The 20,747-nt window shown below is 37.2% G+C and overlaps 2 protein-coding genes across 3 annotated transcripts in view; one reads left to right on the forward strand and one right to left on the reverse strand.

Moving 5' to 3' along the window:
- The window catches only part of eIF1A (eukaryotic translation initiation factor 1A), a 90,753-nt gene that overhangs the window by 55,875 nt on the left and 14,131 nt on the right, over window positions 1-20,747 (forward strand). The gene's annotated exons all lie outside the window — the stretch shown is intronic.
- On the reverse strand, window positions 3,276-6,290 carry LOC137245281 (lectizyme). The gene has a single exon (XM_067775711.1). The coding sequence runs from the start codon at window positions 6,102-6,104 to the stop codon at window positions 5,145-5,147; it is 960 nt and encodes a 319-aa protein (XP_067631812.1). The 5' UTR covers window positions 6,105-6,290; the 3' UTR covers window positions 3,276-5,144.

Below are 20,747 nucleotides of genomic sequence, written 5' to 3' on the forward strand. Positions count from 1 at the left end.
AATCACATAAAAGCAAAATAAATTCGTCTATGATCCAAGTTGATTTTGGTTTTAAAGTTCGTTTTAAAGTTGTAGGATCATTGGTAGGATCGCCAATATATTTGGTAGTTAACCAAATATTTAAATATTTATTTTTAGAAATATTATTTTATTTACTTTTGAGTTTAAATATTTTCAAAACTAATTAGAATTTTCTTTTTTTGAAGTTATTCAAAAATTTTAAGTTAACATGAAAACTCAATTAAAAATTATTTTAAAAATTAAAGTAAAGAATACAAAGTTGTTAACACTATAAATGCTTTCAAGAAAAATTAACGAAATCGGTTAAGGACCACGTCCACTTTTATATAAAAGATTTTTAAAAGGCTCGTGGACGAAAATAATAAGCTATATCTTAGCGAGAAAGAGTTTTGTATCAATAGAATTTTACTTTCTAAATTGAATTATAACAATTAATTGGAAAACACTTAAATTTTTGAAAATGGGTGTGGCACCGCCCCTTTTATGACTAAGCAATTTTCTATGTTTCGGGAGCCATAACTCGAAGAAAAATTAACATATCGTAATGAAATTGTGTACACATATTTTCCTTATAGCAGAAAATATTTCTAGTAAAAATGGACGGGACCGGTAAAAACCACGGCAAATTAGATATAAAACAAATTTAAAAGGGTCGTAGACTAGAATAGTAAGCTATAACTTAGGAAAAAATTGTTTTGAATCAATGATATTTCACTTATCAAATTTTACTGTAAGAGGAAATGGGGTGTCATTTTTTTTTTAAACGGGCCGTGTCACGTGTTATGTAAAAAAGTAATTTATCTGAAATGAAATGTACAATTTAAGCTCAGGCTGAGTGTATAATGTTCGGCTACACCCGAACATAGACACCTTTATTTGTTTTCTTTAATTTTATTTTTATTTTGAAAACACTCTTGGCGTCAAAGAACTATTCTACCAATACATATCGCCATCAATACCGTTATTGGACATAGTGCACTGAACATTCCATTGCCACTAATTTGTTTAAGGGTAGTGGAAAATTTTTTCAAACCTCTAAATTTTAAATTTAAATTGAAGTGAAACCGGGCTCCGGGTGCTTTTCTTTTGCCTATTTCATAATTTTTCGCAACTGCGATTTTCACAAATTTTGATATCTTTAAATACACCTTTAGGAAAAATTTAAAAGCGTTTGAACTACGGAGTTATGCAACTATTAAGAAGTCATATCTGCATGTAGTAAAGGCGAAAATAAAATTTGAAATACTTAATTTGTTGGCCCGGGCCTCTGTTAATATGAAGTTACTGTTATCATCAGATTCTTAAATTCGGTTGTGTTTCATTTTTTTATAATAACTTGAAAATCGTGCTCTTTCTGGCTTTCTAACGCTGCATACAAATACATACATAAATAATATTTACATACTTATTTGGTAGTTTTTATAAGTGCCAGTTTATGAAGAAGCAAACTCCTCCGATTATGGCCTGTACTTAAGTTATGGAGGGAATTCTTATCCTGATTGCTATATAGCAAGCAGAATGGCGCACTCAATACTTTGCTAGTGTTATTATAGTCGATAACCCAAATCGCTGAGAAACGACGGACTACCGACCGAGCTGTTCAAGCACGGAGAGTCAGAGTTGGTAAATAGCATGCTTCAGCTTGTAGGCAAAATTTAGTGGTACGAATCCCTGCCTCCAGATAGGAATTTATATGCGCTCATGTTGTTGTTGTTGTTGTTGTAGCAGTGCTTCGCCCCATCCAATAGGTGCAACCAATCACAAATTGTCATCAATGTCCTCTAACGGGAGTCCAATGAAACTTGCTGTTTCAACCGGGGTGGACCATAATGAGAGGAGTGTTAGGTGCGTTGATTTCACAATGCAATTGAAGAGACGGTTCGTGTCATGTGGGGACACATTGCAAGCAGGGCATGCATTTGGTATTTCGGGGTTGATTATGGATAGGTAAGAGTTTAACCGCAACCCCATTTAAATGCGCTCATCTCAACCCACATTAAAGGCGATTCCACAAACAGCGCTTATAACCGCGTAAAAAGTTTACTTAAAATTGCATACGAGGTTCTATCTACCGTATTTTACGAAAGATTGAAGCCGAGACTTGAACAGATTGCCGGGGGCCTTGTAAATCTAGATTTTGGGCGAGTTTTTCTTCAAATTTGTGTCGTGCTCGTTCTCAATTTTTTCTTACAAATAGGCGGGACGGGATCCACTTTTTATGCAGACTCCAGCCGCAAGGCTGATGAATTTTCACTGAGAAATACACTCAGAGTCTTTTCAAAACCACTGCCGAGGGCGACCCCGTTTTGAAAACCCTTTGGTTCAAGAGTTTGTGTAGCGCTATATATAGCTTCTCCAACCCAATTGTCAACCTCACCTTCGAGCGGCGAATCCCGTTTCCTAATAGAACTTGGGAGTGGGGAGGGAGGGATGAACTGAAAGCTTAATGTGGCCATATCAATCGTTCCCGAGATGGTCGGGCTAGTACCATAATGGTGCTGTGTTACCGGAGCGTACCGGATCTGTATCCGGCAAAGGACCATTAGATCGATAACACCTCCCAAAACCTTCGGGGAAGTAACCTTATCGCTACAGCAACAACATTAGGGGGCTTTGAATATACCCGCGGCAGGTATGCCTGTCGTAAGAGGCGTCTAAAATACCAAATTGATTCAAGGGGTTGTGTAGATCAACCCTTTCAAGGGGTTGCCAGCGCAATATATAGATTCTCCAGCCCAATTGTCAACCTCACATACCCGTGGCGAAACCTGTTTCCGTAAGAGCCGAGGTTCTGGCGACCCCGAGTTCCTCATGGATCTAGGGTATAGGAGGGCGGGATGGCCTAGCAGGTTTCATGTGGTCATACCAAATCGTTTACGAGATGGTTGAGCTAGTACCTTAATGGTGCTTGTTACCGCAACGTACCGGCAAACGACCATCAACTTTGATAACACTTCCCAAGGCCTTCGGGGAGTGGCCTTATCGCTGCAACAACAACATCACCTCCGTACAGATTAGGAAACACCTCTTCCAGGCATTCAAAACCAAAACAGTTGGGAAGTTCTTATTTTGCAAACCAATGAAGTTAAAAAAATGTCATATCTTTTAACATTATCGAGAATTCCTCCTAAGAATTCGTATAATACGACTCCTGTCGTGCAATCTCTTTCATTTGATACAAGAAAAGTGTTTTGAACTCAGTAAACTGCTTCTGTATACCTTCAAAGTGACATGGCTGCAGTACGCCAATTCTTTCTTTGAACACTTTATTGTTTTAAGGATATAGTAGCTCGGATTTATTACAGAACGTAAAGACATTTTTTTTAATTAAAATTTTCCCAATTATTTTTTTATTTCTATTAGGGCTGGGACTATCCGAATATCCGGATATCCATACGGATATCCGTTGACACGGATAAAATCCGGACGGCATAGATATCCGATTAATATTCGTTTGTGAACCTATCCGGATATACGGATTTATGAAAATCCGGTTAATAACCGTATTTTTGGATATATAGTGAAATCAACAAATTGATGTACCATAGATGTTTATTTAACATTAATAACAATAAATTCGTGGAGCATTTAAATCAATTAACAGCGTTTTTTCACAATATAAACAAATGGCACTGTTCTTATTTTCACTTGTTTGTAAAATTGTAACTTTTTAATTTTTAATAATCTACAAACATATTTTGTGAATAATTTTTCGACGTTTGCTTCGTTCAATTCTTATATGCAGATATTCAACTTTTATATTCCAGTATCCGGACATATGGATATCCGGATTTTCCGTTTACGTATCCGGATAGCCGGATTTTTTGCTTAGCTATCCGGTTATTCGAATATCCAGTTTATCCGGATAGTTGAAAAATCCGGATGCAGTTCACAGCCCTAATTTCTATATTTGAATTTTTATCAAGTTTTTTTTTTTTATTTCATTGTAGAATATGTAACATGCAGTTTTTCACTTACATATCTATGCAATTTTAAACACAGATATTTATTTAGTACATTCGTGCTGCAACTATAAATTAATAAACTAAAACAAGTAGGGAAGGCTAAGTTCGGGTGTAACAGAACATTATATACTCAGCGTGAGCTTCAATTGTACATTTCATTTCAAATAAATTTATTTTCTACATAACACGTGACACAGCCCGTTTCAAAAAAGTCCCCATTTCCTCTTACAAGAAAACTTTATAAGTGAAATATCATTGATTCAAAACTATTTTTTGCTAAGTTATAGCTTATTATTCTAGTCTACGACCCTTTTAAACTTGTTTTATATAAAAGTGGGCGTGGTATTTAACCGATCCCGTCCATTTTTACTTGAAAATATGTGTACACGATTTCATTACGATATGTTAATCTTTCTTCCAGTTATGGCTCCGGAAACATAGAAAATTGCGTAGTCATAAAAAGGGCGGTGCCACGCCCATTTTTTTAAATTTAAAGTTTTTCCTATTTATTGTTATAAATCTACTTGGGAAATGAACTACCATTGATATAAAGCCCTTTTTTGCAAATTTATAAACAAAAAATTTTTCAAATTTTTATCAAGAGTCAGTATCAGTCCACACGTCAAATTTCAACATTCTAGGTGTATTATTTAATAAATAATTAGTTTTTTGTGTTTTTCAAAATTTTATGTATATAAAAAGTGGGCGTGGTTATCTTCCGATTTCGCTCATTTTCAATACCAATCTATTCTGGGTCCGGATAAGCTCGTGTGCCAAATTTGGTGAAGATATCTCAATATTTACTCAAGTTGTCGTGCTAACGGACGGACGGACGGACATGGCTCAATCAAAGTTTCTTCCGACACTGCTGATTTTGATATATGGAAGTCTATATCTATCTCGATTCCTTTATACCTGTACAACCAACCGTTATCCAATCAAAGCTAATATACTCTGTGTGCAAAGCACGCTGAGTATAAAAATAGTTGAATTCTTATCAGACTAAAATTAATACTATAAAACTGAACAACTTTTTGAGATTATTATAGTACATACAAATTAATTAGTTTTTTTGGTTTGTTTATTTATCAGTCAGTCATTATCATCACATATCTTCTAATCAACATTCTGCCTTCTCTCTCCTTGCACATTGGTGTTTTATGCAATACTCGTTGTTATATTACGTATCCAATTTGTAAACGCTGAAACACGTACAAACACTGATGGTGCATTCTTTTGTCCACAAGGTTGCTTACCCCACGATACAATACCAATAACTGTATAACCTTCCACGAAACCATTAAAACATGGTTGCATTAGTGGACCACCCGAATCGGCAGTACAAATACTAACACCACCATCCAAAGGGCCGGTGCATAAATTCGTCACATGCAAATGTAGACCAGATGCAGCTAACACACGTTCACATAGTTCCATATCCAAGAAAGGCATGTCAGCTTCTTGTAAGCGATGTGGATAATTTGGTACTAATGTCATTGAAATATTTCCCCAGCCATAAAGTGTTCCACTACCCACTGGCATTGCATCCTGTTCAGGCAGTATAGCTGGTTGAACTTCTTTTGTAAATTGTAACGGTCGTTTGGTATAAATTAATGCGATATCATAAGGATTAATGCCACCAAGATATAACTCGTGACGTACATATCGATCAATGGTACGCACTTGTACACAATCACCTTCCTCTGTGCTGCGTACATCATGACAACCAGCTACAATAAGTGAATTTTCCACCACATCGCCGAAAGTGAGGCAATGCGCTGCAGTTAAAATCCAATGTTCGTTAATAATTGTGCCAGCACAATAATGGACTAGTCCATTGTCAGGTGTCATACATTGAATGGAAACTATATAAGGTGCTGAATGTGGTATGGCTTCACGTTTAGCTAGTAATTTTGGTGTGCAAGCCTTTGAGAAGTGTGTTTTACTACGTTGAGTTTCGAAAAATCCTTCGAGTCCCCTTGGACTCATGCCGTCTAGTTGAGCTTTTGTAGCCGACGGCCAACGTGCATTTGTGCAAAGTACAACCATTGTACTTATGAATATTAATATAAATATTAATATGAATATTATAAACGAGTGTGTACAATTTAGTAACATAATTTGTTGCCCTATTTCTTCACAACCACACGTACAAAACTCCGTTTTCACTTTTTTTGTGTTTTATTTTATCTTAGCTCTTCACTTTAAATTCGCCATTTATGTGCGCTATTACACAATTATTTTTTGAGGCGACTAAGCGTATTCCGTTTGCTTGCCGGTTGCTGGTAGTTGTTTGTATATACTTTCGCGTCTTCTTGCTCTTTATGATCGATCGACGCCGCCGCAGCACTTTTTATATGAGTCCCTCCCTCTCCCTCTCTTTGATGGTAACTTCAGCTGCAGCAAACAGCGAGGCTACAATATTGATAAGATAACATCAGATAAGCATAATGACGGGTTTTGGTTTAACTAAAGGTTGTAGACCGGCAGAGTCGGTGAAAATTCAATTTAGTATCTCAAATGAAGTATTGTCGACGTCTAAAAAGAGTGTAAGCTTGCACTGAAAAACCGGGCCTTAGCATGTTAAATTAATACTTTTTCATTAGCTGAGCAGAGCTCACAGAGTATATTAATTTTTTTCGCATAACGGTACTCCGTAACGGCATAAACTAATCGAGATTGATGTAGACTTCTAAATATCAAAATGATCTGGGCGAAAAAAGAAAGAAAAGAAATTTATTTAGCCATGTCCGTCCGTCCGCCCGTCTGTCCGTAAACACGATAACTTGAGTAAATTTTGAGGTATCTTAATGAAATTTGGTATGTAAGTTCATGGGCACTCATCTCAGATCGCCATTTAAAATGAACGAAAACGGACTATAACCACGCCCACTTTTTCGATATCGAAAATTTCGAAAAACCGAAAAAGTGCGATAATTCATTACCAAAAACGGATAAAGCGATGAAACTTGGTAGATGGGTTGACCTTATGACGCAGAATAGAAAATTTGTAAAATTTTGGACAATGGGTGTGGCACCGCCCTCTTTTAAAAGAAGGTAATTTAAAAGTTTTGCAAGCTGTAATTTGGCAGTCGTTGAAGATATCATGATGAAATTTGGCATGAACGTTACTCCTATTACTATATGTGTGCTAAATAAAAATTTGCAAAATCGGATGACGAACACGCCCACTTTAAAAAAAAAATATTTTAAAAGTCAAATTTTAACAAAAAAATGAATATCTTGACAGTATATAAGTAAATTATGTCAACATTTGACTCCAGTAATGATATGGTGCAAGAAAATACAAAAATAAAAGAAAATTTTAAAGTGGGCGTGGCTCCGCCCTTTTTCATTTAATTTTAATTTTCCTACATGGTGATTTTCCCTTATTTTGTCTCCAAAGCTCTCAGCTGAGTATGTAATGTTCGGTTACACCCGAACTTAGCCTTCCTTACTTGTTTCTCGCTTAATTGGAAATTCGTATGGAAATACATTTTAAAAAGCTTTATAAACTATTTTCATTATTTATAAATATGAGAGTATTAAATATTATTATATTAAGTGCAAAAATTAACTTTATCCTGAAGATTGCCGCAAAACTTATCATATTTATGGTATATGGAGCGAAGCGGCAACACTTTGTACGACTTTTTTTAACACAATATAGTCGGTCAGACAAAGCTGTTTGTTATAGGGAAGGCAGCAACTTCTCTTACCTCCTAGTCGATGTCGCTCTTACTTATTATCTTATCAGCACGTTCCTCCGGAAAGCGTTCCCTGCTCGTTTTTACTAACTTCCCTAGCATGAATTGCGTTACTCAAAGTTCTCTCATCATTATCTTACTCATTAAGTAAATATCAATGTGTTGACGACAACGAAAATTAAAAACCTTCCCGTCAACTTTGCAGGTGTGTAGTTATCTTCTTCATTGCATCAGTTAACTCATACGAGATTTCATTACATCTAAAGCACTTGTAAGTGCATAGGTACTTTCCGATAGGTAGCACGTGGGTAGAAAAGTCTTTACTTACTTACTTAATTGTCGCTTAACCGTCTAAATGGTTATGACCGTCCAACAAGGCGCGCCAGTCGCTCATTCGCTCCGCCAACCGGCGCCAATTGGTCAAACCAAGGGAGTTTAAATCGTTTCCACCGCCCTCTACTTCTGCTTCCATAGGCGGGTTCCGATAGAAACACTTTCTTGGCCGGAGCATCATTCATTCGCATAACATGGCCTAGCCAACGCAGCCGCTGCGTTTTAATTCGCTGGACTATGTTGATGTCTGCGTATAGCTCGCACAGCTCATCATTAAATCTTCTTCGGTACTCGCCATCGCCAACGCGTAGGAGGACGCGTTCGAAGGACTTCTCTCTCGAACACTCCCAAAGCCGCTTCATCTGCTGTTGTCATGGTCCATGCTTCTGCCCCATATAGCAGGACGGGTACGATAAGTGACTTGTAGAGTATGATTTTCGATCGCCGAGAGAGGACTTTACTTTTCAATTGTCTACCTAGTCCAAAGTAGCATTTATTGGCAAGAGTGATTCTTCGCTGGATTTTAGTGCTGATGTTGTTGCTAGTGTTGATGCTGTTGCCCGAATAAACGAAGTCTTTTACTAGCCGTGTTTTTTAACACGCGCGTATACGTTTCGTTTGCGCGTGTTAAAAAACGCCTATCTTCGCTTAGATAATGCTTAGGAGACCCATCTAGCGGCTGTGGTAAAACAACTAGCTACAGCAACAGGGTGTACCGAAAAGCGGAGACGCAACGCTCTGATGGCCATAGGGTATAACATATAGCTGAATCAGTTGCGATGAATTGTGGACACACATATAATACATAGAATTAGTGTACAGGGTGAAACAAAGACACATATTTCAGTTACATCTGAGTATAATGCGTATTGAAATTTAGTAGGACAAAATTTATGCGCAGCAATTTCAGAGGTGTATTTATAGTTTGTCTCTTAGCAGTCAATATAAAGTTTAAGCGTAAACGGATATACGCGTGTTAAAAAACACGGCTAATATTTCGAAATTATGGCTGCCAACAGTAGCGTGGTTGCCAAGGCGCGTATGCGCTGACTCTTTGCTCGATCACAGCAGGTACTTCGTTTTATCCCCATTCACCATCAAACCCATCTTTACCGCTTCTTTTTCCAGTTTGGAGTAAGCAGAACTAACAGCGCGGGTGTTTAGGCCGATGATATCAATGTCATCAGCATATGCCAGTAATTGCACGCTTTTATAGAATATTGATCCAGTGCGTTTAAATTCTGCAGCTAGTATAATTTTCTCCAGCATCAAATTAAAGAAATCGCACGATAGGGGGTCACCCTGTCTGAAACCTCGTTTAGTTTCAAACGGATCGGAGAGGTCCTTCACAATTCTGACTGAGCTGATGGTGTTGCTCAACGTCATTTTTCACAGCCGTATAAGTTTTGCGGGGAAACCAAATTCAGACATAGCGGCATGTGCAGCTCCTTTTCGTGCTGTCGAAGGCGGCTTTAAAGTCGACGAAGAGGTGATGTGTGTCGATTCTCTTTTCACGGGTTTTTCCAAGATTTGGCGCATTGTGAAAATCTGGTCGATGGTAGATTTACCAGGTCTGAAGCCGCACTAATAAGCTCCAATCAGCCGGTTCACGGTGGGCTTCAATCTTTCGCACAATACACTTGAAAGGACCTTATATGCAATATTAAGAAGGCTGATTCCACGATAGTTGGTGCATTTTGCAGTATCCCCCTTCTTGTGGACTGGGCAAAGAACACTTAGATTCCAATCGTCAGGCATGCACTCGTCCGCCCATATTTTGCGAAGAAGCTGCTGCATGCGCCTTACCAACTCCTCGCCGCCGTACTTGAATAGCTCCGCAGGCAATCCATCAGCGCCCACGGCCTTGTTGTTTTTCAATCTGCTTATTGCTATTCTAACTTCGTCATAATCGGGCGGGGGACATATATTCCATCATCATCGATTGCGGGATCGGGTTCGTCATCTCTGTGCGGTGAATAGCTGTCGCCGTATTTTTTGGTAAAATTTTCGGGCGTTATTCCTGGTTGCTAGCTGAAAAGGCGTCTCGCTTCCCTTTTGAAAAGGGGAAAAAAGGAAAAAAGGAAAAAAGGAAAAAAGGAAAAAGAAAAGTCTTTGAACTAAATAAAAAACAACATTGTTTTGTTACAAATCGACTTTATACATCTCTTTTGAGAGTGATACAATCTGTCCAACGCTTCTCTAACATTTCAATATATTTTTCATATTCAGCGTGCTTTGCACACAGAGTATATTAACTTTGATTGGATAACGGTTGGTTGTACAGGTATAAAGGAATCGTGATAGATATAGACTTCCATATATCAAAATCATTAGCGTCGAAAAAAATTTGATTGAGCCATGTCCGTCCTTCCGTCCGTCCGTCTGTCCGTTAACACGATAACTTGATTAAATATTGAAATATCTTCACCAAATTTGGTACACGAGCTTATCTGGACCCAGAATAGATTGGTATTGAAAATGAGCGAAATCGGATGATAACCACGCCCACTTTTTATATATATGACATTTTGGAAAACACAAAAAACCTAATTATTTAGTACAACTTCAATGTTGAAAATTGACATATGGACTTATATTGAGACTCTTGATAAAAAGAAAACTTGTGATAAAATCTATTTTACAAATATTAATCATAAATCAAAAATCGTTAAACCTATCGTAACAAAATTCGGCAGGATGGTGGCCTTTACTATAAGGAATGCTTTGAAGAAAAATGAACGAAATCGGTTAAGGACCACGCCCACTTTTATTTAAAAGGTCTTTAAAATGGTCTTGGACGAATAAAATAAGCTATATCTTTGCAAAAAGAGCTTTATATCAATAGTATTTCATTTCCCAAGTGAATTTATAACAATAAATAGGAAAAACTTCAAATTTATAAAAATGATCGTGGCACCGCCCCTTTTATGACTAAGCAATTTTCTATGTTTCGGAAGCCATAAATCGAAGAAAAATTAACGGATCGTAACAAAATTGGGTACGCATATTTTCCTTATAGCAGAAAATATTTCTAGTAAAAATGGACGGAATCGGTTAAAGACCACGCCCACTTTTATATAAAACAAATTTAAAGGAGTAGTAGACTAAAATAATCAGCTATAACTTAGCAAAGAATAGTTTTGAATCAATGATATTTCACTTATCAAGTTTTATTGTAAGAGGAAATGGGGAGACATTTTTTTTAAACGGGCGGTGCCACGTGTTATGTAGAAAAGTAATTTATCTGAAATGAAATGTACAATTGAAGCTCACGCTGAGTATATAACGTTCGGTTACACCCGAACTTAGAGATCTTTACTTGTTTGTAGTACGATTTGTCAAGGCCCTCAAAATACGCTCCAGTTTCGGCAATCACTACTTCATCTGATGCAAATCTTTTTCGAGGAAGCTCGTTTTGGGATTTTTGATTAGATTATTGTCACCCGGGGCCAATCTGGAGAATACGGTGGTTGTGGCAACAATTTTAACTTCTATTCACACAATTTTTCCATTGCTACGAACAAATAGTGACACGATGCATTGTCCTGGTGAAATAGCAAACGCGGCATACATTTGGAAAGCAGCTTTTTAATACCGAGGCATTCGTGTAAAATATCATATATACGTTCTTTTGATAACTTTACGATGTCAGCAATTCATTTGACTATCATTTCGTGCAATTTTCAGAATTTGTTGAATATTATCTGGTGTAACTACCTCATTTGCATGACCAGTGCGTGGTGCATCATCGGTATGTATACGACCGCGTCTAAAATCAACATATTGTAACGAATTTAGGGAAATTCCAGCTTATTTGCAACCTTCTGCTAACGTTCGTATCGCTAAACTGTTGAATAAGACACTCCAACAACTACACAACAAGACACTGCTACAACAACACTCCCATATTCTGTATTACAAAATGGTCTTTATTAAACTACTTTGAGAGTACTTCACAATTAAACTTCACTTCGAAATAGCGTGCTTAAATCGAAACTGATTCCTGACTACTCCGCTTGCGCTGCTTTTATCCTCTCCGTTGCTTCATTCGCATATTTCTACTAAGTCTAGTAATTTCTCGAACTTCATGGTATACTTTTAGTTTGTAACCATATGCGTGTGTATATGTGAGTACTATTTCGGCTGATGACATGTGTGTGATGCCATGTGTTTGTGCGTATCTCTCGTTGCTTTGTATGTATGTGAGTAAAAAATGATTGATTTGTTTACGTACACAGGAGTGGCAGCTTGCTTTATTGTGTTGTGCCTTTATCTAATAACGTTAGTGATGTATCACTTAGTGATGCTAATATTGGTCACAATATCAATACCAAATGTTTGATTTTGGCGGAGTAGAGTCCCCATAACACTTTTCAAGCCATTGCTGGGCTTGCATGGCAGTTTTCCTATCAAAAAGCAATGATAAATTAACACAAGAAATTTTTTTGAATGCATGTTTTCAAAAATAAGAAAAGTTGCCTAACTTAAATCGCTGTAACCTGTAAAGAAATGGACGAAATTGACAATTTATGAAACGAAATTGTCAGATGACTCTTAAAAAAGTATCCCAAGTATTAACCTAGGCGAAAAGCTAATCAGCGGTGTTATAGAATCCGAATTCTGTTGGAAGGCACCGCTTTGTTGGAAACTAAGACTCTTACGGCAGACGATCCGCGCACAATTTTATCTTGCATTTTTGCATGATTTTTTAGTTTCTTTTACATTGCAACATTTTTGACAACGTACTATACCGTTATGTAACGGCCACTATATAGTGGCACCGTTTTCGAAGAAACCGCAGCTGCGATTTTTAAAATTGGTCCATCCGATCTTGAGTTAGTAAAGTTACCAACTGATTTTGTATTTGCATCTAAGAAAATTTACGAAGCTAACGCAATTAAGACTGTATACACTTTTATATAAAAGAAGATTAACCGATTTGAAAGGCTGCCTAAATAATAAACTTCAAACAAATCTCACAATCCTGGCCCACTTCCCGGAAAGAAAGGGTCCCAAACATTAAGCTTGTCGAGGAATCTCTGTACAAAATTTCAAGGAAATCGCTCCAAGAATAGGATTTTTCGCCTAGATCGGTCACTGGTTCGCTTCCCGGAGAAAAACGTTTCTCAAATAATAACTTGGCCGAAGGGGCATCCCTGTAACAAATTTTAAGCTAAACACACCATAAATTAGATTCTTTGGAATATTTCGATCTTTGGTCAACTTTCCGGAAATAAAAGTTTCTCAACTAATGATCCAGCCGTGGAGGTACTTTCGTACCAAATTTAAAACAAATCCCACCACATATAGGATTTTATGGTATAGATCGGCCCCTGGTCCGCTTTACGGAATGAAAACTTTGTCGAATATTAACTTGGCCAAAGAAGTACCTTTCTATCGATTTTCAAGCAAATCGCACCATAAATTAAATGTTATGTAACATGTCCGCGCCTGGGTCACTTCCCGGAAAGATAAGAAAGAAAACGGACCAAATTGTAAATTCTCAAATTCCCTTGACACACCCACAAAATTTCAACGAAATTGGTCCAGTCGGCGGCCGCCGTGGTGTGGTGGTAATGTGCTCCGCCTACCACACCGAGTGTCGTGGGTTTAACTCCCGGGCAAAGTAACACATAAAATTTTGAAAAAGTATTTTCAATTAGAAAAAAAATTTTCTAATCGGGTTCGCCCGATGATTTGGCAAACAATATTTCTGGCATGGAAAGCGTCTCAGTGAAAATTCTTATGCCTTGCAGGTGCCGTTCAGAGTCGACATAAAACAGAGAAGACACCTATCCCGCCAATTTGTAAGATAATTAAAATCGTAAAATTCAATGAGTGAGATTCGAACTCGAGTCGTCACATTTCTAAACCCACAGGTTCATTACTGCGCCTGTATGTATGTGGCTTAACTTCCGTTTTTTTTCGTTTGAAAGTTAAAAGGAGCACGACGCAAATTGGAAGAGAAACTCGGTCTAAACCTCGCGTCAAATATTTATTTTTTTGTTTAAATCACCAAAAGTACTTGATGAAAAGAGAAAGATACTTTTGGGGTCTACCTAGACAAATAAAGAGCCAGCTTCATGATCATAATTACAAAATCTAGCAATGCAAAAAATATCTGTTTGATTGATGCACCAATCTTGCACTAATGGCTCACACCAGCTCAGTTAATCCTTTTGTGAATTCTCATCCCATGCCCGGAATCCCCACACATTTCGCACCACCTTTTGATATACCCTCTTACACCTTTACTTGAAGCTGGTAACAACGTTCTTCTAAACTGTTACGAAAATGACAAACACTTTTTCGTATTCTGATTGCGAATAATAAAGTTATCAGTTAAATATGTGGTAACGTCTTGTTTATTTGATTTACCTTTATTTTCCGAATTTAGTGTTTTTTGCACGTTGTGTGACAATTGTTAACTGTACATAGTTGATAAGATCCAATAAACACTTGACAACAGTTATTTTACCAAAGGTCAACAATTCGTCATCATGTTTGGCTCAACCGCACGGTGCGCCCGCACTGAGTTTGAATGATAATTTTGATTAATAAATATGTCTACAGGTAATCAATCGATCATCTGAGGTACGAGGGTTGCTATTTATATTTTGAGCCTTTCCAACACTAATTGTTTGCCGGAGCCATCTGACGTTTTCAATTAGAAGTTTGACATTTTTAAGCATAACCTTCTTCAGAAAACTTTGACATTTGAGCACAACTTGTGTTGTTTACAGTAACTTAAAAATTGTATCTCAGCAAAAAATTGAATTAACTCGTGAACATTTTCGTGCGATAATTTTTTACGACTTTCGACGTGGATTATCAAGACAGGAGTGCTTTGAACAACTTACTTCCACTTTTGGTGATGAAGCCCCATTCTTTGCCACTGCGAAACGCTGGTATAACGAATTCCATCGTGGCCGTCGTTCGCTCAGGGACGAAAGTCGTGAAGGTCGTCAAAATCAGTTGTTGTGCAACAAAACATTGACGCTGTGCGCGAACTTATATTGCAAGATCGTCATATGACTTATCCGGAGATTGAGGCATCCCTGGGCATTAGTATGACGAGCATCAATAAGATATTGCATGAACATTTAGCTGTGAAAAAAATTCGTTCGCGTTGGATTCCGCATAATTTGACAAAAGCTCAAAAAGATGCTCGTGTCAATTGGTACAAAGAAATGCTCAAGAAATACAATCGCGGTGCATCAAAAGTTGTGTATAACATCTACATAGGTGACGAATCTTGGATCTATGCGTATGAGCCCGAAACAAAACAGCAATCCACTGTATGGGTCTTCCAAGATGAGCCAAATCCGTCAAAAGTGATTCGTGCGCGAAGCACTTCGAAGAATATGATCGCCTGTGTCTTCGGAATAACTGGACATGTGGCTACCGTGCCATTAGAGCAACGAAGAACGGTGAATTCCGAATGGTACACGACCATTTGTTTGCCAGTAGTGCTTGGTGAAATAACAAAAAAGAAGCGGCAACGAAGGATCATTCTTCATCATGACAATGCCAGCTCTCACACATCGGCTGAAACAACCGTCTATTTGACTGGCCAAAACGTCGATTTAATGAGTCACCCACCGTACAGCCATGATTTGGCGCCACATGACTTCTTTTTATTTCCGCAAATCACGAATAAATTGTGTGTGAAGAAGCCGTTGATGCATTCAAAAAGCATGTTTTGGAGATACCTCAATCGGAGTGGAAAAGTGCTACAAAAGTTGGTTTGAACGTATGCAAAAGTGTATTGATTATCATCGAGAATACTTCGAAAAAGAATAAAGCCATTTTCGATAATAAATTAATGTCTTTTCATTATTAAGGTCAAAATATAAATAGCAACCCTCGTAGAGTGTTTTTCAAACAAATTCTGACCATAGCAAAATAGTTTTGGAACTTCAGCCGAGATATGGTGATCCCTCATGTTTAGAGCGCAAAATACTTGAATAATAGTTTAAGAGCACAACAAGGTTTGGACGAACAAAAATGTATTTTCCGTTTAAATAACCAATGCGTTAAAGAGTACGTGACTGCCAGGTCTTCTTCAAAAGCTGAAATTTCGTCAGCGGATTCTTCTACCTTCATGGAACTTGGGGGTGGAGAGGGAGGGATGGCCTGAGTGTTTAATTGTGGCCATATAAATCGTTCCCGAGATGGTCGGGCTAGTACCTTCGGTAGCTGTGTTACCATAGCGTACCGGATCTGTATCGGGCAAAGGACCATCACATCGATAACACTCTCCCAAGCCTTCGGGGAGTAGCCTTATCGCTACAACAACAACAACAAGAAAAAAACCTGAGGTAGGAATAGTGGTATGCTATGAAGCCTGAGTCATAGTAGCTTTGGCAGATATCGTGCAAAAGATAAAGTTTACTTTCGTCGTTTTATGAAAGCTGATTTTGATATATTGCATTAGTAACGATATTAGAAGTTACTCGGCCGCTTTCCTATGTAGGTTTGTCCATCCAGACCCTTGTAATCCTTCTAAACTTGAAACGACGATTGGGTTATATTGAACTCAAGGGTCCGTAAAACTCATAGACTCAAAGGGAATGTCATGAATGTTTCTAGACTATGGAAGTGAGGTGATACAGGTTAACGGGGTAAGGAAAGCGAGATCATGGGAGAAAAATTGGAGAGAAATGGGAGTTTAATAAGAAAAGCATTCTTAGTTTAATGAATTAAATTTTAATCATGCACGTAGTACATCAAATCTCGTGGAGGACAACACATCTTTTAAGCAAAACAATGAATTTCTTGGATTACGATAGTTATCTTATAATACTGCTGTCCTCACTAATCTTTAAGGTAGACCAGTGTCTGAAACATATTCACGACTTTCGTCCCTGAGCGAACGGCGGCCACGATGGAATTCGTTATACCAGCGTTTCGCAGTGGCAAAGGATGGGGCTTCATCACCAAAAGTGGAAGTAAGTTGTTCAAAGCACTCCTGTCTTGATAATCCACGTCGAAAGTCGTAAAAAATTATCACACGAAAATTTTCAGTTAATTCCATTTTTTCGCTGAGATACAATTTTTAAGTTACTGTAAACTACACAAGTTGTGCTCAAATGTCAAAGTTTTCTGAAGAAGGTTATGCTTAAAAACGTCAAACTTTCAATTGAAAACGTCAGATGGCGCCGGCAAACAATTAGTGTTGGAAAGGCTCAAAATATAAATAGCAACCCTCGTACCTCAGATGATCGATTGATTCCCTGTAGACATATTTATTAATCAAAATTATCATTCAAACTCAGTGCGGGCGCACCGTGCGGTTGAACCAAAGCATGATGACGAATTGTTGACCTTTGGTAAAATAACTGTTGTCAAGTGTTTATTGGATCTTATCAACGATGTACAGTTAACAATTGTCACACAACGAGCATCATCCTTCATTCGCATATAATGACCTATACAGCGGAGCCGCTTCATTGTTGTTGTCTGCATATCTATGTTGGTGGTTGCATAAAGCTCGAGCAGCTCAACAGTTAATATATGTACTTCGGTACTCGCCGTAGTCGACGAGTAGAGTCCCATAAATCTTTCGAAAAACTTGTTTCTCGGACACTCACAGATTTTGTCATTGTCCATGCGTCTGCACCATATATCAGGACGGGTAAGATAAGTGACTTGTAAAGCATGATCTCTGAGGGATACTCTCCCCCATATTATCTTAGCTCCGACCATCGATTTTTTAAATGTTTACTTATACCGTATTTACACCGAAGTTACGATGTTTACCAAAAAGAAAATTTATTCAAATTCAGTGATTACACAAAAGTAATCCGAACATAAAAAAAGATGTATGAATCATTAAAAATACAAAGTACATTAACTTCATATTTTACTTTACCAAAAAATCAATCAATAAGGATTTCCTTTCCGCTTATGACAATGTTCTGTTCTCAGTATACCATAGATTTACTAATACCAATTAAATTTTTTATCGCGTGCCAATATATTTACTCGAATCAGTATTTATTTGTGCGTAATTTATATAAATTCCTAAGGCCTTACTCATTGGATCATTGGATATCATGTTTCGTAACGGTAAAATCTATTAATCACCAAGTTGAAAAGAAAAAGTAATTATGCTTGAATTTGTTATCAGAAGGAAGCAGTTTGCAATATTATTACGTCATACAGTGGTGCTCACCTAAATAGCATACTTATCTTAATATGTATGTATATTGTTGCGAATATTAGTAGTATTTCCGTTCATCATTATGCTGCTACTAAATAAATGCACAACAACAAAAAAGCAAGCAGCCACACATACTATGTACTTGTAAACATCAAACCCAATAAACATTTTTGTTAATTCTCAGTTTGAGATACATTTGAGAATCAGTCCATTTCTCACATTTCCAACGTTAGTTTTCAAATGCATTTCAAATAAAAGTTGATAGCATTCTCAATCTAAAAGGCACATATTTAATATGGAATTTTTCTTTATTTTCAAATTGAGAATTTTTGGATTCTCAACTTTTTCTCAAACGAGAATAAAGCGGAACGAAATGGAATCCACTGTTGTGCCACTTTCGGTGAGGAAATTTATTATTTGCCTCACTTCACTTTTAACTCGTTTAGATTTATGCATAACTAACAGACCCGGCAGACGTTGTTCTGCCCTAAATTTGGTCTATCTGCATACATTTTAATGTGCTTTTCTATCTCCATCTTCGTCTCATTCTATCTCTTTCTCAGTCTTCTTCTCCTTCTCTCTTTTCTCTTCTCTCAAGTTTTTCTCATTCTTCTTCATATCTTATTGCCAGTCCCAGAGGGTGGTATTTATTTTGTTCCAGTCCTATTCCGAGTCTCAGTCCCAGTCCCACTCCGAGTCTCAGTCTCTGCCTCAGTCTCAGCCCCAGTCCGAGTCCTAATCGCAGTCCCAGTCCGTCTCTGCTCTACTTCCCGAAAAAAAGCATCCTAAATACTAATATATATAAATTTATATACCAAATTTCAGGCAAATCGAATAGGACGTATGTAAATAGGCATGTGGGTATTATTAATTCATGTCTTTATATCGGCTTCGCATGCATATTTATCAGTTTTGCCAGGTTGATGCGAATAAATCGATTATCACAATGAAAATTACTTTAAAGCTCTCAGCAACAGCTCTCATTTGATATCCATAATACACACACATTCTAGGGGTATCCAGGTCCATGTTTTGGCCTATATCTCGCGACCCTAGTCACCCAGCGGTGTAAAACTTACTCTGTACTAAAGCATACATCAACATCTTCAATTTGATACCCATAATGTAAAAACACATTCTAGGTGTATCCAGGTCCATCTTTTGGCCTATATCTCGAGACCCTATTCACCCAGCGGCATAAAACTTACTCTGTACTAAAGCACACATCAACAGCTTCAATTTGATACCCATAATGTGAAAACACATTCTAGGTGTATCCGGGTCCATGTTTTGGCCTATATCTCGAGACCCTATTCACCCAGCGGCATAAAACTTACCCTGTACTAAAGCACTCATCAGCAGCTTCAATTTGTTATCCATATTCTATAAACACATTCTAGGGGTACCCGGGTCCACGTTTTGGCCTATATCTCGAGGCCCTAGTCACCCAGGGGTATGAAAATTACCCTATACTAAAGGACTCATCAACAGCTTTCATTTGATATCCATATTCTATAAACACATTCTAGGGGTACCAGGATCCACGTTTTAGCCTATATCTCGAGACCGTGTGCGTCGATCCAGAATTTTCTTTGCTATATGGTTGAGACCTTTCCAGCGAATGCAAAACCGTGGTAATCGGTTGGTGCGTTCTGGAGTTATAGCGTCAGGAAGGAAAACCCGACTTATTTTTTTTAAATTTCGAATTTTTTCTAAAAAAAATCATAACTCAAGAATGGCTAAACCGATTTGGGATTTCAAAATCAACTAACCATCATTTCTCCTTCCTGTATCTTTCTCAAAAATTTCATGACAATCTTTCTATCCGTTCTCGAGTTATGGAGTGACAATCAAAATGTACACTTCTTTTTATATATATAGAAAGATGTAGTACAATACCACTTAATATTATTAAAATGTATAAATACTTTCTTATTTTTTCACTTTATGTTTACATTTCCAGCTAAGTATGCAAATTAGAGATCGACGAATTATCAACGGCACTGTCGATAGCATTGATGTAAAATAAGCATGTTGTACTATATTTTATTTTATTTTTGGATTTCATGAACACTTATTATGTACTTTAAAATTTAGACACATTGGCGCAAAAATTATTCACATTATTATTAACGAAAATATTCCATGATATCGATGGTTTTCAACAAGAATGGAACGAAATGCAAGTATATATCAAACCATTCTCAAGTTGAAGAACAACGTTTGAGAAAAAGTTGAGATAATATTTAGCTTCAAATGATTAATAATGCTGAATATCAAACTGAGAATTAATATTTTCTCAAACATTTGAGAGAAAAACATTTTCAAGTATGTCTCAAATTATTCTCAAGTTGAAGATCGACGTTTGAGAAAAAGTCGAGAAAATATTTTGTTTCAAATGATAAATAATGTTGAATATAAACCTGAGAATCAATGTTTTTCTCAAACATTTGAGATTTTTGTTTTCAGTGTTTGTTGGGAAGTAAGCAACCACACATACATTGTAAACAGCGAAGCTAACAGCAAAGAGAATATTTCACAGACATACATACATGT

Source organism: Eurosta solidaginis, chromosome 1, assembly GCF_040869045.1.
Source record: "Eurosta solidaginis isolate ZX-2024a chromosome 1, ASM4086904v1, whole genome shotgun sequence".
NCBI classification, from domain to species: domain Eukaryota; kingdom Metazoa; phylum Arthropoda; class Insecta; order Diptera; family Tephritidae; genus Eurosta; species Eurosta solidaginis.